A 27,500-nucleotide genomic window follows, 5' to 3' on the forward strand; every position below is an offset into this window, starting at 1 on the left:
CAGCCTTCACATCCCAACGCAAACGTTTTAATATCAGCCGTTTTCCCCACCTGTCAGAAAATAAGAGCGATCTACAATCGCCATTAGCTGGCCTCAAGTCTCGTGAAGACTCTCATCGGCGTCTCCTTCAGATGAACGTTCGTTAATCAATCAGCATGGCTGTCAGCCAGAGTGCCTCCTGATTACCGCGGCTCGGCAGCGGCGCGGTTAAAAGTCTGAGCCGTGTGCAAATTGTGTTTTCATTCACTGAAGCTTCATTCTGTTAAAAGATAAACGGACTCGACGGCTGCTGAGAGAATGATGGCCGCCTAAAGGGTTAAACAGACCGGAGAACAAACTCCTTCACGGGAATTCTCTATTGTTGTCCATAAGAACAATATTCAAGGAAGGGGAACATCGTGTTTACTATACAAGAGGTGGAACGTGTCCTGAACAGCCTCAGTTTGGAGAAATAATGTCTATGCCCTAAAGAATTTGTACGTCTTGAGCCTCCAACCGCTTTGTGAGTTTCCTGTGAACAGCTGCCAACGTTTCCCTGGATTGTAATTATGGCAGAACCATTAAGAAGTCAGATTTGAGCCACGATTCCACAGGAAGTGACGACGCCGCTGCTGGCACTTCCTCTTTCAGTCGCGACACAAAGTAAAACTGACGCCATTAGTTCATCGTTCACACCGAGGGGAGTCAGGAAGCCGTCTACTAAAGTTACGATGATGTTTCTTAACCCTCCCACTGTCCTAATGGGCGTGACCCCGCGAGGAAAGTTGACCCCTGAGTAGGGTTGATGGTAGCAGGGGTGAGGAGTGAGCACCACCTCACCCCTGCTACCATCAACCCTGCTCAGTGGTCAACTTTCCTCGCGGGGTCACCCGTAAAGACCGTGGGAGGGTTAAAGTTGTCTCCACTGCACAAAAGTCCTTTATTTCCCACAGAGCGGCTGCACGGAGAACACCTACTTGTTGCAGTGGTGCTTCAGGTGCTTCTTGTAGCCGTCGTCCTGCAGCATGTGCTCGGGGTTATGCTTCCGGAGCCACTCGGCCTTGTGGATGTCAAAAGAACTAGACTGGGTCTTCATCTTCTTTCCCTTCCTGCCTCGAGGGACTGGAGCCGACAAGCCTAGAAAACAAAAAACAGGTCAAATTTCACTCAGCTGTGCTTTACGGTGTCGGTACAAGATCTGCTCGGGTGCAAATTCGGCTCGGGGTCCGTCGACTGCCGATGACGTTAAAGTAGTTGATTGGCTGAACATGAACCTTACGGAATTACGTAATCACGTTACGTTGTTATCACGTTACGTTGGTATCACGTTACGTTGGTCCAGGCAAATCTTTGTGTTGGAAAGACGGACAACTTTTACAAAGAAATCCATCATTACCTCTTTGAAAATACACTTTTAGCATAGAGCTGCATGTATATTAGGGCTGAACGATTAACTGCATGTGCAATTAAATTGCGATGTCACAAAAGGAGATTTTCTAATTGCAACGGCTGCAATTTGGCAGCGAGTGGTTAGCGCAATGCTAATATACATGGAAAAACCCATAGGAATGCTAATGCTAATATCGCAGATTACATTATTACAAATTATGAATTAGAAACGTGCCAAATGATTACATTTGGAGTCTAATAGAAAGTAAAACTACCATCAATCATATAAGTACAGACAGGTATTTTAGTAAAGCCAGAAAACCTTTAACTCCAGAGTTTTGGCTAGCAGCTATGAGCGTAAATGAACTACGCATGGACAAGACGTCAAAAACTCAACACAAATACTTCAATAAACGGGACACACTTCTTTCCTGCAAATACGATTCCACAGGTGTTGCTAATACCTATGATCCTTCAAGGGATGTGCTCAAAGAGGAGTTCAACATTATGAATAAAATATAGTGTTTTATTTTACAAATACCATTATAAACACAAACTTACGTCTTAAGAAACATTATTTTAATAACGAAACTGCTAAATTCTTTCCAACAGTTTAGATGTGTAGTGTATTTTGTGCGAGTGGGTTTGCCGTACTTTGACATCATCGGCAGTCGAAGGACCCCGAGCCGATCCTGTACCGACACCGGCACTTTGTTGCTTTCCTATAATCTGCTAGTGCAGCACTGAACTCTTACCCAGGTGATTCTGCAGCTCCTTGGTGCGTCCGTCCTCTGTTGGAGCGATGAGGTCCCACATGAAGCTCTTGATTTTGTCATCGCCACGGTAATGGACCAGGCAGTAGGCCAGCAGGGCCCTGCAGATGGACTCTACATCCCACTCCGTTAGCTGCTTCTTGAAGCGGCCGTGGTTGAGAATATCCTTCCAGCGGCCCCATCTGCAAAAGCAAAAGGCCTCCGTTGAATCGCTCAGATTGGAAATGGCAGCCATTTTCTGACGAGTGGATCGCCGTACCCATAAACCAGGAGGTTCTTCTCCACCCTGAAGCACTCGGTGCGACCGTAGTTGTTCAGGCGTTCGTTTCGCCTGAGCTTCGGCTTGGTTTCATCGTTCTCGCTTTCACCCTCTGAGAGTTCGGCTAACTCGTCCTTGGTGGCGCTGAAGGGCCGGGTCTGCTTCCGTACACGGGGAGTGTCGATCACCAGGCTGTTCTGCAGAGTCGGGAGACGAGGGCGTGTAAGACTTCAGACAGAACTCCGCAGCGGATCAACCGTGGTGCAATACTCACTCTGCCGTTGACCATTTCCATATCGATGTCAGCCTTTTTGGCCCACTTGTCCCAGAAGTTGGGGTCATCCAGAGAGATGTCTGTGCGGTTTCCGGATGCAACAAAACTGGCCTGAAAGCAGAAAGAATCGTTTGAAAATAAAATCAAAACCTGGCAAAACAACGCGGGTCGCTAGCGAGTCGCACGAATTATAAAAAAGTTCACCTTGGCAAAAGTGGATCCTCGTCCCTCGGATTCGATGGTGATGGTCTTCGTTCTGCGCTGCAGGATCTGGTCGATGTCCTCCTCACAGAATTTGGCCCCTTCGTCCTCCTCGTCCATGATGGCCCCGTAGGCGCCGCGTCGGAGCAGGTCCTCCACCTCCTTCTTGGACAGCTGCTGCTGCGCAGCCTGAAACACAAACCTCAGCTTCAGTTTTCAAAACCTAGAACAGCCCACGACTCTAAATGTGTGAGCAGGTTCCTGCGTGACTAGTGCTAAGCAGCTAAATGCACACGCTGGGAATCCTGATGCGGTGAGATCAGCAGGCCTGTATCCAACCTCAGCAGCTGCTGGTTCAGTCAGAGCAGAAGCGGAAAACGGCTCCTTACAGTTCAGATTATTCCCCGGGGGACGTAGACTCCACACACCGCCTCTCCAACAGACTAGACTGACAGGACGGGTTACACACTCAGAAAACGTGAGCGCTGCCTTTCGTATTTCTGGTTAGAACCAGGCAGAGGTGGAAAGAGTCCTAACATTTCCTACTTAAGTACGAGTACCAATACTTTGATAATTTTTTACTCAAGTACAAGTAAAAAGCATCATAAACAAAATGTACTCAAAGTAAAAGTTACTTAGTTACATTGTTGTCAGCGTAAGGATGGCTACATCTAAGTAGTGCTAAATCACAACGCCAGTTCACAATTCGCTCACACAGACACAGACACACACACACACACACACACACACACACACACACACACACACACACACACACACACACACACACACACAGACACAGACACACACAGACACACACAGACACACACACACACACACACACACACACACACACACAGACACACACACACACACAGACACACACAGACACAGACACACACACACACACACACACACACACACAGACACACACAGACACAGACACAGACACACACAGACACAGACACACACACACACACACACACACACACACAGACACACACACAGACACACACACACACAGACACACAGACACACAGACACACACACAGACACACACACACACAGACACACACACAGACACACACACACACACACACACACACACACACACACGTCATGACTAATTTAGCTACACTGAACTGCTTTAGTAATAATTGAATCTCTTATTCTGGAGTAAAATAAAGAAACAAGCTAAATCATCACATATCTGTGGCATCAAGGAGCATCTTCTGAGTTCAAACACAGGGATGGAGCACAACGTTTACACCTGAACAGTATCAGGATGTTTTAACTCACGGAGGCCTGCAGGTCTTCTGTTTTATGAGCAGAGCGCTGAGAATCCGCTTGTTATGAGCGCTAAACGTTATTTTGCTGCTTCCGTGCGGAGCGGTAGGGAAACACAATTCAAACACGGAACCGAGTCCGGCTACCGAACCGAGCAGAATTCTGATGACGTCACACCGGTGCACAAAGGTTCGGTTCCAACCCACAGGAGAGGAGGGAGAGAGGAGGTAACAGGGTGGATCACAGGGACTGAACTGATGTTTTGAAGCAGAAGTGTACCCCCACACCCCCCACGGTTTAGACGTGGCGCTCATGCAGGCGTCTCTTCCTGTTCCGATGCTGCTACACGCGATATTTTAACCCTTACCTCACATTAAAGCATTTTTTTGTGCTCAAACGACTTTAACGTTAGAAAATTTAAACATTGGGTAAGGTTTAATTTATGAAGCCTATAATTTATTTTTACTCAGTAACGGATATGATTTAAAATGTAGCGAATTACAATTCTTTTTTAAAAACTTACTCGAGTAAAAGTAAAAGTACAGATTTTAAAAACGACTTCAAAAGTATAAATACACAAAAAAACTACTCAATTACAGTAACGTGAGTAAATGTAATTAGTTACTTTCCACCTCTGGAACCCGGACATGATGAGCCTTTTGCTGTTGCGTCATTTAAAACTTAAAAAAAATCTATTTTAACTTTTGGAAGTATTTGCAGGACGCCCTTCTGGACTGCGTGTGCCGTTCTCAGGACTCACCCCTCCCCCGGTGCCCCCTCCCAGGCTGTTGTCGCGACCGCTCATGCTCTGCAGCACAGCCTTGTCCAGGCCCAGCTTGAGGCTGGCGCGGTCGAACATCTCCCGCTCGTACGAGTTCCTGGTGATGAGGCGGTACACCTTCACCGCCTTGTCCTGACCGATCCGATGGCAGCGAGCCTGAGCCTGTTGGGTAAATGCAGAATTAGCAAAGCGTACCAAATTTGATCGTATTCAGGAACATTTTCTTCCGCGTTTGCAGTTTTTGTGCTCTTTTGCACACGATGCTAACGATCACAAAAGCAGGATTTGACTTTAAACGACGACTTGGGTTCTACCTGCAGGTCGTTCTGCGGGTTCCAGTCAGAGTCGAAGATGATGCAGGTGTCTGCAGCGGTCAGGTTGATTCCCAGGCCGCCGGCTCGCGTGCACAGCAGGAACACAAAGCGGTCCGAGTCGGGTTTACTGAAGCGGTCTATTGCAGCCTGTCTCAGGTTCCCGCGAACACGTCCATCAATACGCTCGTACAAGTACCTAGAAACCCAAACACACACACACACACACACACCGTGATGGATGCTGCCCTTGACCCTTCAGCTTCTTCTTCCAACCTTTCGATAAACAAACCATCTATTTTAAACTCGGCAAACCTTTTCAACTTTTACTTTCCTCCCCTTCTCAACCCGAGAAGCACCTGCAACTGCTGAGGTCCGTTCCCACCGCCTCCCATCCCCCACCCTCCCTGGAGGAAACCATTTCCACTCCAGAGGAACCTCACAGCCTCTCCGGCTCGTCTGATGTGGTGCAGCCCCGAGGGCTTCTGTAACCCGCTGCTGAACCCTGTCTGAGGTCGCTGCCGTTCAGCTCCTCACATGGTTTCAACTATTTCAGCTCTGCTCCGGATTCTGGCAGGGAGCCAGGAGAGAGAGAGCGAAAGGAAGACACAAAGGCACAAAACCCGTCCAGAACGTCCCAAAGAGGGAGGTGGAGTGACGGGGAAGAACATTTAAACCAAGACCAAAAATCAGAGCCATCATTTAAATTCTGAAACCAAACTGAATTTTTAGGCTGTGATTGGATTTTTGAGCTTTACCAGAAACATCACACGCCCACACGTAAACACGAGATTATAATTCTTTAAAGTGGGCCTTGATTTGTTCACGGCAGCTTTAGCGCTTCGCTGTAAACTCAGATCATCGTCAGTCATCATTAGAAGCTGCTGAGCTCAACCCCCCCCCCCCCCCGAGGAGAGAAACGCTTTCCTCCCAAACGGGGACCAACCCGAAGATGAAAACGCTAAAACCGTCTCCTAAATGAAAACTAAACCCAGGACTTGTTTTATACTCTCTACCGCGTTGGAGCTCTGCTCCTGCAAACCAAACCCATCTGACTGGTTTCACCTTTTCTGAATCAGGTAGTCTTCCAGGATATCCAGACAGCGCACCATTTGGGAGAAGATGAGGACCTTGTGGCCTCCTGCCTTCATCTTCGGCAGCAGTTTATCGATAAGCACCAACTTCCCGGCGGACTGCACCATCGCCTGCAGGTGGAAGTCAACAGCAGCAGGACTGTGGACTTCCCTGAAATCCTCCAGAATCTTCTCTTCTGCCCCTGATTCAGCAGACGTTAAAACATCAGCAATCCTCTTATTTTACGTCGTTTTCACTTCATTTTCTGTCTGAAGTCAGTCAAAAGGACTCCGACCCAGCTGGTCACCAGCTCACCTTTGATGAGGTAGGGATGGTTGCAGCACTTCCTCAGCTCCATCATGGTGTTGACCAGGTTGGGCATATTGGACTGACCGGCTCCTTTAGCCAAGAAGGAGAAGTTCTTCTCGAGGATGGCGCGGTAGTATTTCTTCTGGATGTTGGTGAGCTCAACCTCGATGATGGTTTCCTCCTTAGGAGCCAGCTTCTTCTCCACGTCCTCCTTCAGACGCCGCAGCATCATAGGCTTCAGGATGGCCTGAAGTTTCTGGACCTGCGGGTCAAACATCGAATATTTGAACGTTCAGAACTTTAACTGCCGGGTCGAGAGGTGTGATGTTTAGTTCTGCAGAAACTAAAATATTTAAAGTCATTTGCAGAAGAGACGCAGGGAAAGCAGCTAGTTTGGTTCTGGGAGGATCTAAGAGCTCACCTGCTCTTCTGTCTTGAGGTCTCCAAACTCCTGCATGAAGTTGTTTTCCGAGGGGAAGCGCGCCGGCTCCAGGAAGTGGAGGAGGCTGAAAAGTTCCTCCACCGTGTTCTGAAGAGGGGTGCCCGTCAGCAGAACTTTGTGCTCCTTAAACGGGACAAAAGCTCAAACTTTAGATCAAAATAATTGCTAAAATCTTAAAACCACTTGTTCGTTTAGCGCCGCGTCACGGCTCGATGATTCCCACACCAGGTTCATGAGCTTGAAGCCCTCCAGCAGCTTGCAGTTCTTGTTCTTGAGCCGATGCGCCTCGTCTATGATGGTGCAGCGCCATTCGATGGCGTTGAGCTCGGGGCAGCCGCCCAGGATCATCTCAAACGTGGTGATAACGGCCTGGAACTTGTAGGCGCCACGAATCACACGACCCTGAAGCCAGGAACAAAAACATACAACCATTCAGTGCTCCAGATAACAAGCGGAGGTCCTGGAAGCAAGTTTAAAAAGAAAGAAAGAAAACGATCTTTTATTTAGCGCCTCAAGATAAAATAACAAGGTGCTTCACAAAAACAAAAAAAAATAAAAACAATTCTAAAAATGATTAAAAATATGTTTAAAATGAGAAAAAAATTTGGGATTAAAAATGTCAGGAAAAGGAGAGAAAATGAACAGGAAAGAGGGAAGTTGGTGGATCCGGGAAAGGCGGAGTAAGGAGAGGGTGATGAAGGTCACACCAAAGCCTGAACGGGTGAGTTTAAAGGAGACCACTGAGTCCACTGATCTCAGGCTCGGGGGGAGAGAGGTCCAGAGTCTGGGGGCCACAGCAGCAGATGATCTGTCACCTTTGACCTTTAGCCTGGTGCTGCACAACCAGTAGGCTTTGGTCACTGGACCTCAGGGACCTGCTGGGGGTGTAGGGACTAAGAAGATCACCAATGTAAGATGGTGCTTGTCCATGTAAGGCCCTATAGACCAGAACCAGGATCTTGAAATGAACCCTGAAGTTGACTGGCAGCCAGTGAAGCTGGAGGAGAAGCGGGGTGATGTGGGTGTGTTTGGAGGACTTGGTCAGAAGCCGAGCACAGGCGTTCTGAACCACCTGTAGACGGTTCAGGGAGGTTCTGCTCAGACACGTGAAAAGAGAGTTACAGTAGTCTAAGCGTGAGGAGATGAAGGTGTGGAGAACTGTCTCAAGTTCAGAGCGGGACAGAATGGGACTCAGCTTAGCAACGTTCCTGAGATGGAAGAAGGAAGAGCGAACAAGAGAACTGACATGAGAATCCAGGGTGAGAGCTGGGTCAAAGGTCACGCCAAGATTCCTGACAGAAGGTTTGGTGTGAGAAGCAAGCTGACCAAGAGAGTCTCTGACTTCATGTTAAAAACACAAGAAACTGTTAATCAGGTCTGTGGCTGACGCATCAGCACCTGAGGACTCGGCGCTTTTTTATTAAGGCAAACAAAGATTCTCATATCCTACAAAGATTTACAAAACCTGTACGTAAATAATTTTTAACCAGTTTTAATCAAATATTATGTTTATTTTCACCTACTCAATGATAAATCAAACAAATCACAATGAAATTATTTTTTTCATTTTCATTAAGAAGAAAGAATCCCATTTCTGCAGCTGCAAGTACTGCGACTTTGGTCCTCATCTAAGAAGCTTTAGGTGCCACCGTTCTAAACCCAGCATCAGTAGCTGGACGTGCATCTCAGACCGTGACAACTGCACGAATAAAAGGCTGAATTTCTGTTGTTGCTCCTGGTTTTGGTGCCATCAGTGACCCTGGTGTGACTTCAGGTCCACAGATCGGACTCACGCTGCTTTCTGTTTGAGCACACTAATAATTAGCCGGCGTTTCGGACTGGCCAGAACAGATAGTGTCTATGGTGTAGTGGAAACATAAAGCAGGCCCCTGTTAGGCGGCGGTGTACAGCCGAGCCTTAATGCTGTTAGCCTGTCTGGGGAAGCTCTGCATCATCACGTCTCTCCATTTGTATCTATTGCCTTGACAACAGTCCTCGAGGGACACTCATTTATTCCGTGCTCCTCTTCTCCTCCTCCTGTGGTGAAGGAGCCACTCCTTCAGATGCACCCGAGCAGCGCTGACAGAGAGCTCTCCTCCGGGAGTTGTGTGACATCACAGGCTGCATCAGAGCCCGTCTGGTGGCGGCTGCGCTCCGTTCTCACCTTAATTCCTGCCACGGTTCGCCTGAACACTAAGAGCTGCTAACTGCCTGTTGCACGTCACAAGGTCTGCCAACCACAGAGCGCCTCTGTTCAAGGCTCACTAGCTGCCTCTCAAGCCCCCCCCCCCGCCTCACCATTTCAAACCATTAACGCATTAAAATGTTCTCCCTCCCATCGCAGCAAGCCGCCATCATCCTCACAGAAACACATTATATCATCTCAAATAAATAAACCAACGATCTGATCTTTACGTTTCCTTTTAATGCCGACCGTCTTTTGTCAGCGGCTTTTCTCGTAAAACACGCAGAGAAGCCGCAGGAATGAAAAGTGCACCGTGTGGTAGCGGTGTTCTGCCATCCAACTACTGTTGTATGCAAACCTCCTGAATCATATAACTACATTACTAAGTCTCACGTTGCTGACACACGGCTGCTGCTTTTAAAAAGCCCCGTGATTTTTTTAATCAAAAGTGAATCACTGCCTTTCAGCTTTGAAGGTAAGAACAGGAGCTGGGCCCAAAATGTACCGATTAGTTGTTTCACCACCAAACCGAACCATCTCCAAATCCTCCCAGACGGGTGAGGGCTCACGGACAACCCTAACAGGACAAGAAACGAGTCGCTGCTACTGGACTTGTAAGGAATAATATTTTTGTCCAGTATTGAGGATCTTTTTAATTAATGGTTTATTTTAGTATAGTTGGCTCATGTTAGAAAAAGAAAAGGGTGGCTTGCCAACTCCGGGTCGGGGGAGAGGTCCTACCTCAAGTGGAGGAGTTTAAGTATCTCGGGGTCTTGTTCACGAGTGAGGGTAGGAGGGATCGGGAGATCGACAGGCGGATTGGTTCTGCAGCGATGCGGACGCTGAGCCGATCGGTCGTGGTGAAGAGGGAGCTGAGCCAGAAAGCCAGGCTCTCGATTTACCGGTCGATCTACGTCCCAATCCTCACCTATGGTGATGAGCTTTGGGTAATGACCGAAAGAACGAGATCGCGGATACAAGCGGCCGAAATGAGTTTCCTCCGTAGGGTGGCCGGGCTCAGCCTTAGAGATAGGGTGAGGAGCTTGGACATTCGGGAGGGACTCGGAGTAGAACCGCTGCTCGTCCGGATCGAAAGGAGACAGTTGAGGTGGTTTGGGCATCTGGTCAGGATGCCTCCTGGACGCCTCCCTGGGGTGGTGTTTCGGGCATGTCCTGCCGGCAGGAGGCCACCGGGTTGACCCAGGACACGTTGGAGAGGTTACATCTCCTATCTGGTCCGGGAACGCCTTGGGGTCCTGCCGGTGGAGCTGGTGGAGGTGGCCGGGGAGAGGACGGTCTGGAGCTCCCTAGTTGGGATGCTGCCCCGCGACCCGGACCCGGATAAGAGGAGGAAGACGACGACGACGATGTTAGTGTTAGCTTGTTGTTAGCATTAGCTACAGCAGGCTGCAGAAGGGTTGTTTATGGCAGTTGCAGCGAGGCTCCTAACTGGAGCAAACAGAAGAGCACACATCACTCCTATCCTGATGTCTCTGCACTGGTTACCCGTTAACTTTATTATTCCAGCTCTTGGAGAGTACAGACGCTTTTTTCCTCCTCTCCTCCCTATCTTATCCCAAGGCACTTTGTCTGTCTTTGGGTGTACGGGTCTTCACGTTTTTTCTGGAAACTGGAAATTTTTTCTATGATGAGAACGGGAGAAGGGGCTCCTGGATGCCCCTCTGGGACAGAGCCAGTTGGGCATATCATGGACTCCTGGAAACAGTGGAACCTGATCTGCCTCTCTCAACTGTCTGTAGAGGATTCTGAAGACGTCTGGATATTCGTGGTGTTGGTGTCAGGTTTCGTGCTGTTTGGACTGAGCGGTTACCTGGCTTACCGGAAAATTTATGAGCATTCGAGGAATATTGACTCAATCCCGGAGCTCAGAGATGGGTTACACCGCGCTGTGAACGCACAAAGTCATATAATTGTCAAGATGAGTCGAAAGCTTGGAACTTTGGCTGAGATTCAGACTCTGGCACAGAAGGTGGATTTGATCAAGGAGAAAGTTGACGGATCAGCACGGATTGGGATAGATTAATGTACGCCATTATTGGATTCAGAGGGATGAGGACCAACAGAACTTTAAGACAGAGAGGAAATTATCTCTGTCTGACCCCAAAACAATTTCTTATCTGAATCTGGTGCCCTTGAGCCTGTGAGGCTGAAGTGAATCCAACCCCCCCCCCCCCCCCCCCCCGAAGAAATGTGGAATGCTGCCGTCGCCATAGCAAATGTGTCTCTATCCCAGCCTAGGAGGGACTGCGACCGGTGAAGGCCGTTGAATCGTTCTAGGAGTCACTGTGCTTTCTAAACCCAACTACATCCCTCCCCTGTCCAAACGGAGGTGACGAGCGCTGCTTATCGCGGCTGCATGCACTGATGTGTGGAGAGTCCCCAACCCTACCACCCCACCTAGTGGACACTTATGTTGTGTAATGTCTTAAGTCTGTTGCATATCTGTCTGAGGCGTTTTTTTTGCATAGCAAAGCTGCCCTCCCTGTGGAGGGCAACTCTGAAGTGCCTTTTTTTCCTCCACCTGAACCAATCCTCATGTAACCCTCTGATCACTATTAAGGTAGCGCGACTCGGGTTGTGAATCACCACAGTCACCAATTCTTGTCATGTGTCTTGCCTATGTATGTATGTCTGATCTCTGAATTGTGTGCACTGAAACTCTAATTTCCCTCTGGGATTAATAAAGTATCTTTGAATTGAACTAAATAATAATAATAATAATACATCAAACTTATGTAGCACATTTTAGGCCACTCAAAGATGCTTTCATGCACTCTCACATTCACACACTGCTAGTGATGGTAAGCTACTTTGTAGCCACAGCTGGTGTGACAGAGGCGAGGCTGCTATTTGGTGCCGTCGGCCCCTCTGACCACCAACAACACAGGCAAGATGGGTGAAGTGTCTTGCCCAAGGACACAACAGCAGAATACCGCTGGCAGGAGCTGGAATTGAACCCATGACCCTCCGATCATGAAGCAACCCGCTCTACTGCCTTTAGAGTTAATTTTAGAATCCTGACTAGAACTTTCAGGGCTCTGCATGGTCAAGCTCCTCCCTATTTTACTGAACTGTCAAAGCCTTATGCTCCAACCCGAGCCCTCGGGTCCACACACCAGAACCTTCTAGAAGTTCCACAGACCACATTTAAAAGTGGAGGTGATCACTCCTTCCAGACTGTTGCACCGATCTTTATCCTTATGTAGCATTGACAGTCTGGACACTTTTAAAAAAGCTGCATTTACATAAATCTTTTGTTTTTTATTTCTAACTCAAATTTTTAATCTTTCAACTTTTTATCAAATTTTATAATTTTATGACTATTTTTTCTGATGTTAATCTGATTCTGGTTTGAGAACATTACTTTGTTTTATTTAGTTTTGATCTGAAGCCCTTTGTGATGCTACGTCTGTGACGAGTGCTATACGTAGAAATAAAATGTACTTACTTACTAGTTGTAATTCCACTTTCAACCAGTAGGGCGGAGAAGCAGGAAACTGTTTTGTGTTACTTTCATGCGTCACAATTCCAGAAGTTACACACACCTCCACCACGAGACCATTCTAACAGAAAATGTGTCGGACTAAAGTTCCAGCTACACCAGAGCAAAGCCCTGTGACCCAGGTGACTTTTTAACTCGTTCACTGCCACTGATGACTAAAGTCGTCATTTGCATGTTTTTACTGTGTGGGCGTCAGACGAGCCCCCGCACTGTGAGAACAAACATCTCAGCTCTAAAGCCGATCTTCATCCCCGTACGTCATGTGATCAGGAAGCAGAACATCCATGTGTCAGGAGATCGTTTTGGGCCGCTGCTGTAAAAAAAGTGAGGCGCGAACCGGAAAAGCTTCTGCCGATCACAATTCAACAACGGATTATGAAAGAACGGATAACGCTCGAAACGCGTGGATTCTTCCTGATGTAAGAGGAGAGTCTCCGCTTTGTTTTGGCGTCGACATCATGCTAGCACGCAACGTTCTGTCACTCTTAAAAAAACTGCAAAAACAGCGAGAAACGCTGGCAGCGAATGAGTTAATGTCCCCAAATTTATACACTGTCCTGCCAACAGGTTTCCCTTTACTACTAGCAAGAACGATTTCCTCGTGTGCAGATGGATGTCGTCTTTGCTGCGTGTCTAGCAGCTCCCCAAGATGCAGAAGATTTAGGAAATCAGCCTGCTGCACAGTTTTAGATCGTCCTTCTCCATCGCGTACATTTAAAAGCTTCCAGATGAGACATGATAACAGTCGGGTAAACTGGGAGGTGTGACCGCTTAATAGATAGATGTGCTTTAATGAAGCTGTCAGACATTTCAGTGATGGATGTGACTACCTGTGCATCCCTGAAGTACATCTCGTACTGCTGCAGCATCTGCCTGCTGACCATGCTTCCGTGGTAGACGATGACGTTGAGGTGGGTCCAAGTGTGGAACTCGCGCTCCCAGTTGGCGATGGTGGAGAGGGGGGCAATTATGAGGAAGGGCCCCTTGATGCCAACGCGCTGGATCTCCTCCAGGAATGTGATGGACTGGATTGTCTTTCCCAGGCCCATCTCGTCCGCCAGGATGCAGTTGCGCCTGACGGGCGTCAGAAGACAAACAGTTAGAAATGAAGCAGAGATGTAGCTTCTGTAGCGTTGCATGAGAAGAAAATGCTGAGGATTTATCATGAGAGCATCTGTTACACCAGAACCTTTACAAGAGGAAACAACAAATCCCCGTGACACTAAAAGAATAAACGGCAAACAATGGAAGAGAGAACATCCTCATCAGCAGTAATAACCCTCAGAAAAGATTTAACTCTGCTGCAAATCCATTTATTCAGCTGTCCAGTGGGTGGGCGTGTTACGTCTTGCTGCTAACTGCAACGTGCAGAAATTCCCACCGGCCTCTTAAGCAGCCCTCTACATTTGATGAATCTCTGTGCGTAGGCACACGCACACTCCTGCAGCCTCACACATAAGTAGACCAATTCCCCGGGTTAATGCGAGCATGCTGATGCTACTCCGGATGTTCTCTTCTTTAACGCAACGTGGGTGAAGAAACGAAACAGTGTTTGAGGTTTGTTTTCAAAGATTTTACTGAGACTGCTCACTTTCTCTCACTTTTGTATCACTACTAGTGATGTGTATTGGTGAAATTCTGGCAATACCATATGCATCACGATATGGGGGAGACAATACGATACACCACGATATATCGCGATACATTCAGCCAGACAACAGTAGTGATTTTTTTAGACTGAATTTATTGTAGGAAATTTCAATAAACTGCCCAAACTGATACTTAACATGTTTATCGTGATGTATCTGAACCATAATAAAGAGATTTACGTTTCAATAGTGGAAACAAAACCCATTGCACACTGCTGCCAAGTAGAAGTCGGTGTTTGAATTGCACCAAAGGAAATGAAAATACACAAAGGTTTGCACGTGAATTCTTCCCAAAATTCGACACACGGCTTTTGAATATCGATATAATCCATCCATCCATCTTCTGAACCCGCTTTGTCCATGTAGGGTCGCGCGGGGGGGGGGGGGGGGGGGGCTGGTGCCTATCTCCAGCGGTCAACGGGCAAGTAGGCGGGCTACACCCTGGACAGAGAGTAGGGCTGGGCGATATGGCAAAAATAGAATATCACGATTTTTCCAATATTTTATCACGATTTCGATTTTATCACGATTTTTTTATCCATGAATAGCATAACTTCAATTGCGTATTAAAGAAGAGCAACATTGAATAAATAAACATTTATTCATATTAGGGATAATCAGCACAGTGCTAACACACTTATATTTTAAACTCACACCAGAGATGATAAAAGCCCTGAGAGAAACAATTACAAAAATCAGTTTTTCTCGTTTTTCAAGTAACTTAACATAAATTAAAATCGTAAACATATTTAAAGTGCAAACATGTCAATTGCAAACGTATTGTGCAAACATTAACTTGTTCAAAATACTATGTAGCTCCCAGTTGCTCATGTAGTGGATAGTTAAGCTCAAATACGGCTCTGATGTGCGGCTGGACCAGAGATCGCTTGTGGTAGCAAATAACTGCGCATTCTGAATATTTTCTGCAACAAGTCTCTAAATAAAGTAAAATTTTCCAGTGCAGATTGGAGACAACCCATAGAAGCACTGATCTGATCTCATTTCAGAGAAAAATAGAACAGGTTAGATGCATCTAATAAATAAAATTACTAACAAACTCAGGAATGTTTCTTTGCTTCCCTGTTCTGGTGCTGAGAATATCACTAATGCGGATCAAAGGAGATACACAGATGAATGCACCTCTTATTTATTATTTGGAGACTACATTTACTGCAGCTGGCAGAGGCAGAGATTGTTTCTATTGATACACGGATTTACAGAATCATTTTAAATGTTAATAGGGGAAGACTGCAGGAGGGAGCGGTAAAATACAGCAAAAACAAGAAACTACGAGTCTGATGAAACCCGCTGGTTTTCCATCAGGCAGTCACGGGGCAGCTCCATCGATCCAGTGACCGAGCTCAGTCCGGTACCGACACCGGCTCGGCAGAGGGTGGACGAGTCGAGGCGATGTCGTGCTCTGCTTAAGAAGCGGTGTTATTTTCCTGCTTCAGAAGAAGCGTCCAACGTGTTTTTACGCTTTCTCCGAGACATGTCACGTCGCTAGGTTGTTAGCGCCGCGCGCTAAGGAAACCCTGCGTTCCTCTTCGGAACGAAAACCTCGTTGTCGCTCAGCCGCAGCGAAGCCATGTTTGTTCACACATAGCTGAAAACAAGCGGGGCACTAATATATTACTATGACTCACTCTGATTGGTTAAGGGTTAAACAAAGGCGTGTCAGTCGCCTGAGGTAAGTTCCCTTTTCATTCAGAGGCAGAAATTCAACAGCAGAGCTGTGAATCGTGATAAAACGGTCTCTCAAAAATGACAGACCGTCAGATGTGTAGATCGTAAAACGGTCTAAAATCGTCATATCGCCCAGCCCTAACAGAGAGCCAGTCCATCGCAGGGCAACACAGAGACACAGGACAAACACACACACACACACACACCTAAGGACAATTTAGACAGACCAGTCAACCTAACAGTCATGTTTTTGGACTGTGGGAGGAAGCCGGAGAACCCGAGAGAACCCACGCATGCACAGGGAGAACATGCTAACTCCATGCAGAAAGATCCCAGGCTGGGAAGCGAACCCAGGACCTTCTTGCTGCAAGGCAACAGCTCTAACCACTGCGCCACTGCGCAGCCCAATATCGATATAATATTGCAGGAAACAACATCACAATATATTGCCATATCGATATTTTCTTACATCCCTAATCACTACTATTGTGTCACACGAGCACAGAGTGTTCTAGATGAAACTGGATCATTTTGAGGGGAAATAAGAGGCTTTCCACTAACCTGTTATACCAGTTAAACAGAAGCCAGTTGACCCCCTCCAGCTGGTAATCCCTGAGGGTGTTGCTGTTCCGGTATTCCCTCGACTGATCCCTCTTCGTCCACATGTTGGCTGGAGGTCGCTCCTAAAGGGGCAAATTTTAAAGGGAGGTTTTAGTTTTGCTCTCAGGCTCATTAAGATTTGAAAAGTAAAAAAAAAAAAAAAAAAAAAAACATTCAAAGGAAGTAATTTCAACTAAAATCAGGATTAGAGAATGTTGCAGAACGAAATTCTGCTTTAACGTGTAAAATCTGTTCCTAAACAACGATAATTGTGATTATTTGGTGTGGTTGTTGCATTTCTGAGGTGTTTGAAGCCCTTTGAAAGCTTTGATGTACAAAACAATGAAGCTTTCAGATTTTCCTGTAGCTAAACTCAATGTTTGTGTTTGTATACGACGATCAGGGGCCTTTACCTTCACTTCATTCCTCTCATGTTTTAGGCAAAAGGAAAAAAAATCTACACAGAAATACAATCTTCTGTTCAGCAGTTACTCCAGTCCAACGTAGAGACGGATTACTGAATTTTATGCACATTCTAGTGAAAAATGAAGCCATTTACCACCAACTCTGCCACTGAAATGAGAGGAAGTTGTGCACAGTGTATTTATAACGTGCATATCTAAAAACTGGGTTGAAACAAGCAGCTCGAGTTATTATTAGTTTTATTCTGCTACACAAAACCCGTGCACATAAAACCAAAGAGAAAACCAGTATTTTCCCCTTTCCATTAAATATCAGCATTAATGGTGTCATTTGGTGGGATTTTTGCTGGATTCCTGGAAGGAATGGAAGATCATATGCCTCAGCCAGCTGTCCATCGAGGATGTCGAAGACGTGTCGATATTTGGTCTGATGATCACTGGATTTCTCCTGATTGGAGTGGGAGGATATCTGGTTTTCTGGAAATTTGGGAAGACGGGAGCGATCTGAGGGCGACCCGCACCCACAGAAAGCACCGTCCATGTGGAGATTTCTCAGACTGGGACGTTACTCGAGGTGAATCGTCAGCTGGACAATGTTCTAGTTGCAATATTAGTGCTGTGGTATTAGTGCGCAAAATGGATGTCATCTCGGAGAGAGTCACCGGACGGTATGGACAGGTTTAAAAACCCAAAATTGGCTTCACTGAAGGACTGGAAATGATCAGTTTAAAGACTGAAGGCAGAGAGGAAAATTATCTCAGCCTGACCCAAACCGTTTCTTGTTATCCGAATCTGACGCCTTGGTAGCCTTGAGCGGCAACAAACCCCTACGAAGGAATGCAGACAGATGCTGTGAAAACCCGACCTACACCCCCCTGCCTGCATTCAGATTGGTGGACTTCAGCCTGGCGAGGTCATCAACCTGCAGGAGTCAATGGTGCCCTTCGCTTCTCCCAAGATCTCCCTCCCACCTGTGACTGCACAGCAGATGAGCGCCGTAGATGGCTGCTCTCGCTGGGGGAAACAGGATCCCAGGCCCCCCCCCCCCTCTTCCTATTGGAGTCTCATGTTATGTTGTGTTGTCTGAAGTCTGTTGCATATTTGTTGAGGTGTTTTTTTTTTTTTTGCAGAATAAAGCTGCCCTCCTGGTGGGAGAGAAACTCTGAGGTGCCTTTTTCCCTCCACCTGAACCAATCCTCATGTAACCCTCTTATCTCTATTAAGGTAGCGCGACTCGGGTTGCGAATGAGCACAGTCACCAATTCTTGTCATGTGTCTATGTATGTATGTCTGATCTCTGAATTGTGTGTACTGAAACTCTAATTTCTCATTTTAGGATTAATAAAGTATTGATTGATTGATTATTTAGTATCCGTTTACTTATGCAAAGATAACGCGTGCACTGATAAGATTCTAAAAACCTTTCTGAGAGCGGTAAAAACCCAAAGATGACTTTAAAACAACACAACATCCAAAAACCACAGCGAGGAGCTGAAGGTGCTCGGTGTGACTTACCACCCTGCGCGAGTCTGGCTTCACTGCCTGCAGCTGCTCAAACTCCTCTATCTTGCTCTGATCGACGTCGTCCTTCAACTCCCAGGTGCTGTCCTCGTATGGCAGCGAGCACCACTTCACCAGGTAGTACACCACTTCCTGCAGCCGGCAGAGATGAATGAGCGCTGGAAAAGACTGCGGCGAGGCCACGCTTTGCTTCTATCAAAGGCTGAATGCCAGCCTGCTAAAGTGGCCTTGAGTATTTCTAGGATTCAAAGATAGCATTAGCATGAAGAACACTATGAAAGGAACAAAGAGAAGGAAAGTTAAGCTCGGGAACAGCAGACGGGCGGATGTGTGGCGAAAGAAGAGATACTTCACCTCTCCTGTGTCTTTTTCCTCACAATAGGATACCTCTAGAACCCTGTCCACCTCTACGTAGTCCGGGTTAAACGGCTCCTCTTCCATCTGAAAGGAACCAAGACACAGAGCCAGTCAGAGAATAAGAGAGTAAACCTGTTCCCACACACCATCTGGGATGAAGGATGTATCTGCTTAACGCACACAGATGTGGCAGCCCACCCCAATCACACAGGGAAGTGCTAAACTGCCTTTTACATGAGCTAACCATACTGGATATACCAGACATGCACACACACACGCACGCACACACACACGCACGCACGCATGCACACGCACACACACACACGCTCAGTCAGCCTTACATCTGTGAAGAAGAGTGCCCTCTGTGCCTGTTTCATCTTGAAGCGTTTGATCTTCTGCTGAATCCTCTTGTCCTTCTCAAGGTGCTGCTCTGTGGCCCACTCGCAGTGAAGGTAGGAACTGAAACGAACACACACACACACACACACACACACACACACACACACACACACACACACACACACACACACACACACACACACACACACACACACACACACACACACACACACACACACACACACACACGGTTGAAACCCTGCTTCAGTAAAGCAGTAATTCATTCACAAACACGCTGTGTAAGCCGGGCGTACGCTGTGCGACTTTTTCACTTTTTTGAGACGATTTTCCACTCGTGCGAGAATCCACGAGATCGGGGCGAGTTTAGCGCTGAGCGTCGTGTAGTGTACAGGGGGTTACGAGGGGCGATTAACACCACGTGACCAGCTGCCGATCAGCAATCGTGAGCTCGCAGACTTCTGGCGTGTTTGATATTTTGCTCGTCCCTCGTGAGGGTATCGCACTGTTGAAGCGGCGCTGCGAGCAGCTGCGACCCAAAAAGAACCGCTCATGGCGCATGCGCAATCCTGCATCAACTCCGCTCACCCGCTATTTCCCTAATAACACACGCTGTTCGTTTTTATTTCTACACGTTTTTTACTCACAAAGATTGTCAAGAAAGCGTGTTTGTCGTGTTCATGTCAAATTAAACTGATCACAAAACACAGATTTACTCTCTTTATTTCGTTTTCCTCATCCAACCCCCATAAATCCCTGTGTGTCCTCCTGCAGCACTCCCGAAGGACAACAGGCAAGACAAGACAAAAAAGTCTGACGTGTTGAGTAAAAACTGCTATTTTTAGCATATTTTTAGGTCCGACGTGTAGCTACCAGACGTACAGTGAGCACATGACTCGTGAGATCTACCCTGCGAGGAAGTCGTGCAGTTTGAGCTGAAGCTGAGTGCTACGAATGAAAAAGTCGCACAGTGTCCGCCCGCTGTGCGACTGTAATTAAGCTGGGCGGACACTGATCTCAGACGCAATCTCAGTCGTATTTAAATGTAAAATACAACCTCGGCGACATTTTCAGGTCGGAGGCTGCAAACATTTAATTCCTAATTTATCCGTCACATGAAACAAACGCTTGCTGTGCTCCGGCTCTTAAATCGCCTCCACTGCTGAACTGAGAGGGAGACCTGATGTGGAAGCTGAACACATCACACCTGTGGTTCCTGTTGGTTTGCCCAATTAGACATTTTAATCATCATGTGTTCATGAAGGCTTTACGACTTCGCTTCACTGTCATAAGGATCCGGAACATCAATAATAAGCTCACTGGTTCATATTTAAATGATTTATTTTAAACTTACTAATTTTTGTATTTTACAAAGAACTCCTCCACTTCGACCATCACCCCCGGAGACGCCTAAAGACAAATCAAACGCAGGATTACATCAGTTAAACATTAACGTGATAAAAACATTCCAGAACAGGAATTAAACCTCAGGGCTAGTGGAACATGTCTGCATTAACATTTCTAACAAAACAGAAGAAAAAATAACGTACCTCTTTCTTTACGATGCGGGAAGACATGATTTTGTCGACAACAGCTGCATCTTCCTCAGTCGGATTCTCCTAAATGTCAAACAGACGTGAAACGTCATGAAATATCAATGTAATTCGATGCTTTCTTGAGACAAACGTGTTAAAAGAATGTAGAATGAGAAAAGCGTGCACGCTTCCTGTCAGACGGATTCATTTCACAGCTCTGCGCCAAATCCAGAAAACCGTAAAAGGAGAATTCCTCACAACAAACAGCTGAACAGCAGGGTCCTTGGATGCTCCTGTGTTGGATTTCTTGGCTTTGACGATGACCTTGACGTCGTCGTCCGACAGCCTGGCCTCCAGCTCTTCAGCGTACTTCTTCCTCTTCACCTGACGGTTGGAGCGCCTCTTCTGGAGAACGCCGAGCAGCAGGGGGCATGATTACATGCAAGTACAAGTAAAAACAAACACACGTGTAGCTTGATACACAGCTTGCTACAGGAGCAAACGCATCATTCGTTCAGATTGGTATTTATTACCATTTATTACTGTTATTTTAGCCATTTTGTAAGTTACTCAACAGATTAGCCAAAACTGTTCTGTGTTAAACTATAAAAATAAAATAAATGGTACAAGTTTTGATTCATTCGAGTCACATTCTGTGCTGCAAACACGCTTTTATTCTGAAATGTCTTCCAATAAATGCACACTTCCACCCAACCTGAAGAATAAAGTTGGACGCATCTTTGAGTCAGAACGAGGGCTAAACACTCCGGCTCGTCACACGCAATAATCCTGACCTCCACGTGCTTTGTGCTGCAGCGTCCAGCGTCTCTGGACATCTGTGCTTCTGTAGCTCTTCGCTGCATTTATATCATTTTTGTCTGGACGTGTATTTTCATGCATTCAATGAGTCAAACTGAAAAAAAGTTAGATATGTGTCTTCAGGTGTTTGAATGCTACAAGAGTATGACTAATCTTAAATGGGCCTTGCTGTAAATTTGATTCTTGTCTGAGGAAAGTCGTGTTTGTCTCATAAGACGTTTCAGTCGCCACTACGCAGCACACCTCCACCAGCGTTTCTGACCTCAGCTGGCATTCATGTTAGATAAAGACAATTTTAATGAAACACAAACCAGTGAGTCGTGGAGGATGGCTGCTTATACTTAGCCAGGATCCTCTGGAGGTTTCTTCCTGTTAAAAGGGAGTTTTTCTCTCCACTGTCGCTAAATGCTTGCTTAGTATGAGGATTGCTGTAAAGACTCTGACACTAGTCAGTGACTTGATGCAACCTGCTGGGTTACTTATAGGGAGCCTAACCCCTTCTTTCCACAGGAGCCGTCAGCAGCACGTTACTGCAGCAGCACGTCTTGCTCGCGTAAGCTGCTGCTTGGCCCTTCCCACGAGACGCGAAGCAGCAGGGGAGCAGCTGTCACCGACCGAGCACGAAGTCACACGAGTGACTTCGTCAGTAAACACAACAACAAGCAGGAGAAAACTACAACATGGCTCCAAAAGGTTTGTGTTTTATGTTCTGTCCGTTTTATAATCGCCAATACGGACCTGAAAAACAAAGGAGACCGCTAGCTAGGTGATAACTTCTCACGGGGCCGCACAGTTAGTAACTTTTCTTAAAAGTAAAGCAACCGGAAGGCAGTACGTTTCTTTATTCTGAAAATCTCGGGAGCTTCTCTCCATTTCCGCGTCCGATTTCCTGTCTTTCCTTCCCAAAAATGTCGAACTTGACCCGTTTCAGAGGCGTCGCGCGTAGAAAATAGAACCGGCGCGTAAAGGCCGCGACATGCTGCTCCTGAGACGCGGCCAACTCGTGCTGCTGACGGCTCCAGTGGAAAAGGTTCTGTTGACCACAGCGGTTCCTATCAGCAGCTATGACGTGCTGCTGCAGTAACGTGCTGCTGACGGCTCCGGTGGAAAGAAGGGGTAAGTCTCCTCCCTTTCCGGTCAGCTCATGGGTCCCCAGAAGAACGAAAAAATGAACGCAAGTCAACGGGGCTAAAAGGCTATTTTCTAACCCGCTTTGCCTTAGGCCCTGGATCACACACATGTTGTACTGCTAATTAAATGAAAAGTAGTTGTTTCGACTACGCCAGTCACGTACTTTGAGATTTATTAGCTTGTAAAAGTTTGTAATTAGCATGACTACACACCAGAAATCGGCACGTCGCATACGTGATGTCACCACATAATCTCCTCCCCCCTAGCGTAGCTGCTACTCACCACATGGCCAGATTCATGGTGGCTCTTTCTTCCTGTGGGAAGTTCGCTGAACTTACAGCCCTTTTCTCTCAGTTTTCTCCGTGTCTGGTTCGATGACGTCACTTTCGTGAAGCGCTCTGTAGTCCTGGACTTATTTTCACACAAAACCTTAAATAGCGTTTCCCCGTTTGAAAATAAGTGCGTTCCTGGCATCAAAATGCGTTTTTAAAATTCACCGACATCATTTGAGAAATCCACGGCAAAAAACAAGCGGAGTTAGAAAATAGCGTTTTTAGCCCAGATGACTTGCATTCACTTGTTCGTCCTTCCGGGGACCCGTGGTGCGGAAGTGACTTAAGCTCCGTATTTAGGAAACTTTTTACTGATTATTGGAATGTTTACTGTGAAGCGCCTTGAGACGACTCTTGTTGTGATTCAGCGCTTCAGAAATAAACTCATATCTCATAGCAGAAATGGTGTTTACAGCTGCAGAAGACCTGAGCTGAAGCTAAACTGTCGCTATGACGATGTAAAGAAAGCGGAAAAACATGAAACATCCCAAACATAATGAAGCTTAGAGCTCCAAAGTCTCAACAGAAACTAGAAAAACTCAAATGACAGAAGGTAAGGATGAACCAGAAGCATCTCCACACGACTCACAACACACAAATAACAATAAACAGTGCTGAAAACCCACAACAAACATCAGGGTCTGGTGTCAGAAAAAATAAAGAAACCAGAGAAAAACAGTAAGCCCAGCCTCCGTCCGCTCCTTCCTGTCAAGTCTTTCTAATCATCAGAAGCGTGGGCTGCTGTATCCTGCATCAATACCAGCTCCTCCTAATGATAATATGTAGTTAATTAGGAATAAATGCCACTGAGCCAGAGTTAATTGGGTGTGCAGCAAAACATCCCCGAGGAGATACACCCTCACACCCACGAACCCGAGCTGACCAGAAGCCGGAGAGTCTAAACCGTCACGCGTGGCGACATCAGGAGGCCGAGCCCCGAGGCGAGCATGCTTCCGTTCCAGCTGCAGGCCACGCTACCTCCACTTCTATCACAGGACCCTCCTAAGTGAGTCATCAACCGACGCTTTTAATTAAAGCCAGGGGCGCCGTTTAAAGAGGGTAATTATATCGCAGGGGATGGTCCGGATAGGACTCAGGAAAAGGAGAGGTGGCGGAGCGTGGGAGGCGTCTTCTCCGTGTTACGTGTCTGTCGCAACTCAGCAGCAAGTCAGACATCAGAACACAATCTACTTTAAACCCTTAAGGGATGACATGTGACGCAGCAGGGCTGTTTTTTCGCCATCGACAAGGAACTTGAGCCAACCACCCACCAGATGACCTCCACGCGACCCAGACTCCATCCTTTCAGGCTCGAGCTAAAGCCGTGAGCCTTCCCGTCTGCTCAGCGGCGTGAGCGTAGAGGGCGAGGACGCCACTTCACTCCCTCATCATAATCACAGCAGCACCAGAGGAGGAGTCGACTCCATCTTTGCCGTCTCTGAGCTGAGGTGCGACGCCACATTAAAGACGTCAACGCGACGTGAATCACTTGAGAGTTTGAGGTTCTGCCGAGACCACAGCCAGACTCGGCCACACGTGACCGGTGACTTGTGTTTTTATTCTCAAACTCACCGAGTCGTCATCCTTAAATGTGTGACGAAGGGGAGTGTCACCATCCGACTCCTCCTCTGAAGACTCCGGCTTCCGTTTTTTCTTTTTTCCAAACTTGATGACGATTTTCCTGCAGGAGAGAAAAACAACAGCATGTGATGAAGATCAGAGCACAAAAAGCAGCTTTTAAATTCAGAACAACACGTTTTTAAAGAACTGTCACACAAATTCAGACAACCTGAAACCAAACAGACTGACTGGAGACTAAATCTGACATTTTGATTGTAAACAAGTGAAGAAGGCAAAAAGAAGAGAATTTTTGTTCTAATGGTTGAAATCTCACTATAACCCGAGCTGAGCTCCTAAACAGAAGTTAGAGCAGCGGCTCATCATATTAACTCATTCACTGCCAATGACGACTGAAGTCGTCATTTGCATTTTTTTTTACTATTTGAGCATCGGAACGAGCCCCCGCGCTGAGAGAACAAACATCTCAGCCCTGACGCCGATCTTCATCCACATACGTCACAGATCACATGATCAGGAAGCAGACCATCCATGTGTTAGGAGATCGTTTTGGGCCGTTCCTGTAAAAAAAGTGAGGTGCGAACCGGAAAAGCTTCTGCCGATCACAATTCGACAACGGATTATGAAAGAACGGATAACGCTCGAAACACGCGGCTTCTTCCTGATGTAAGAGGTGAGTCTCCGCTTTGTTCTTGGCGTTGACGTCATGCTAGCGCGCAACGTTCTGTCACTCTTAAATAAACTGTAAAAACGGTGAGAAACGCTGGCAGCAAATGAGTTAATAACACTGAAGGGACTTTACGGAGTTTTGAATTTTTATGCTCGTGATTGCCCCCTCAGGCCAAAAGCGTAACGGCAGCTTCAATAGTAGGCTCGTGCACGAGGCGCGCATGCTGTACGTGCACACTCCTTAACGAAAATAACAGCTGAGACAGTCCCGTGTGTGTGTGTGTGTGTGTGTGTGTGGTGTGTGTGGTGTGTGTGGTGTGTGTGGTGTGTGTGTGTGTGTGTGTGTGTGTGTGTGTGGTGTGTGGTGTGTGGTGTGTGTGTGTGTGTGTGTGTGTGTGTCCCGGAGGACAGGAGAACACGCAGCTAATTAATTAAATAATTTGGTTCTGTACCTTTCTCTTCAGCACAGCCGACAAAGGTTTATGATGGGTCAGTCCTCCTGCATGCTCAGATCATTCCCTTCCCTTGCTTGAAAAATTGTTCCAAAATGAAAGTTGAACCCACATCTTTTTTATCTGTGAATTCAATGCCGTTCGGCAAGTCTCAAATAAAAATTTGGGCATCTTACTGTAAAAAAATATACCATTAATGTAAAAAAGAAACTCTAAATAAACAATGTTCACATCCAGAATCAAACCAGGGTCTTTTGCACGAGAGTCGGACGTCATTCTAGGTGAGTTAAATCACCAATGGCATCTATCGCATCTGTAACATTTATATCCTTGATGACAGCTGAAACAACGTTCAAAGAACGGTTCGGAGTGAAAATGGCTATTTTGTTGCTAATTTGCAGGAAATATCTAGAAGAAAGTTCTACAGAAAGTAGCTAAGGGTCCTCAGAAATGTAGCTAGCTTTGTCACTAGGCGTTAAGAACAGCGACAAAGTGGCACTGCCTCTCTCTCTGCTGCTAAAGCTACGGATAGCAAATGCTACGGGCGATGCCTGAGCGTGAACGCGCATGAAGCAGCCTGCTCGACCCGAGCATCTCTCTTTTTCTGTGATTTTACAGAAAAACAGGCAATCACAGTAAAAATGCCAGGGCTCATTCTACAGGACCAGGGCATTGCAGGAGAATGTATGAAGAAGACATTTATTATTTCTATACATGTTTTGGCTGTCAAACTTCCACAATGCCCCTTTAAAAATAATGTTTATAAATGTTTATGTTCAGACATTAAAATTGCTCATCGGGTGGACCTAAAACTGCACGCGCAAAAGACCGTACAGAACTTTAAGAGGGATGCATAAACATCCAGATCAGTGACATTGTCTGACTGCAGACTTACGTGGACTCAGAGCTTTTTACGAGATGGAGTAAAACTGTAAGAAATGCAGCTGAGCCACGTTGTCCCAAAGGTGTCAGACAGGTTGAATTCATGCTTTAGCTTCTGCAAATGCTTATAGGGCCGCTTGTCTATTTTTAATTTCCTCCAGAAACATGTAGAGAATAAAGACAGAGCCTCGTGGGCATTGCTGTGGCTCCCATGTGACACTTTTCTAACTCTGTGCTGCAGTTTGCACATGGTGTTTAATCCAGAACATTGCATCTGCTAGTTAGTCACATGGCAGAGGGGTCGTCTCCACATGAAACGCTGTTTTAACCCAAAAAGTCTGAACAAAGTCACTGCTGCACATTTTTTCTGATATTTACTGTGAGGAGAAGCTCTGGTTTCACAAACCAGTTCAAAATGGTCTTTAAACATCTGCATCGTCGTCATCAACGTCTGGAATCCATTAAGAACCAATCCTCACACTTTTCCTGATAAAATAAAGGTGTGCTTCAAACAAATTAACAAATAAGAAGACATGTGTGCAAAAGGTACATCTGCATGACTCTCCCAAGCGAAACGGTCAAATTAAAATTTTCTTGAAAATATTTCCCAAGTACGAGGTCAAATGGTCATATTTTTAAGTCTACAGCTGTTCGCCAGCTGCTGCAACCTAGTCGAACTCAGATTTACAAACCAGTGACCTAAAAGTCTGGAAGTGAACAAAG

General features: G+C 46.5%; 1 protein-coding gene across 6 annotated transcripts in view; it reads right to left on the minus strand.

The window, feature by feature from the left end:
* chd9 (chromodomain helicase DNA binding protein 9) overlaps positions 1-27,500 on the minus strand; it is a 114,381-nt gene that overhangs the window by 12,293 nt on the left and 74,588 nt on the right. For all 6 annotated transcript variants that reach the window (XM_015952831.3, XM_015952830.3, XM_015952829.3 and 3 more), the window contains 20 exons: positions 24,769-24,877; positions 21,173-21,319; positions 20,930-20,998; positions 20,734-20,789; positions 19,364-19,481; positions 19,020-19,106; positions 18,660-18,797; positions 16,684-16,805; positions 13,618-13,861; positions 7,305-7,481; positions 7,059-7,202; positions 6,644-6,899; positions 6,320-6,530; positions 5,258-5,453; positions 4,923-5,105; positions 2,879-3,064; positions 2,675-2,785; positions 2,401-2,597; positions 2,124-2,323; positions 957-1,116 (listed from right to left, as the gene is read on the minus strand). In XM_015952831.3, coding sequence (XP_015808317.1) covers positions 957-1,116; positions 2,124-2,323; positions 2,401-2,597; positions 2,675-2,785; positions 2,879-3,064; positions 4,923-5,105; positions 5,258-5,453; positions 6,320-6,530; positions 6,644-6,899; positions 7,059-7,202; positions 7,305-7,481; positions 13,618-13,861; positions 16,684-16,805; positions 18,660-18,797; positions 19,020-19,106; positions 19,364-19,481; positions 20,734-20,789; positions 20,930-20,998; positions 21,173-21,319; positions 24,769-24,877 — 3,111 coding nt within the window. The remainder of the gene's footprint in view (positions 1-956; positions 1,117-2,123; positions 2,324-2,400; positions 2,598-2,674; positions 2,786-2,878; positions 3,065-4,922; positions 5,106-5,257; positions 5,454-6,319; positions 6,531-6,643; positions 6,900-7,058; positions 7,203-7,304; positions 7,482-13,617; positions 13,862-16,683; positions 16,806-18,659; positions 18,798-19,019; positions 19,107-19,363; positions 19,482-20,733; positions 20,790-20,929; positions 20,999-21,172; positions 21,320-24,768; positions 24,878-27,500) is intronic.

Source organism: Nothobranchius furzeri, chromosome 9 (genome assembly GCF_043380555.1).
Source record: "Nothobranchius furzeri strain GRZ-AD chromosome 9, NfurGRZ-RIMD1, whole genome shotgun sequence".
Lineage (NCBI taxonomy): Eukaryota > Metazoa > Chordata > Actinopteri > Cyprinodontiformes > Nothobranchiidae > Nothobranchius > Nothobranchius furzeri.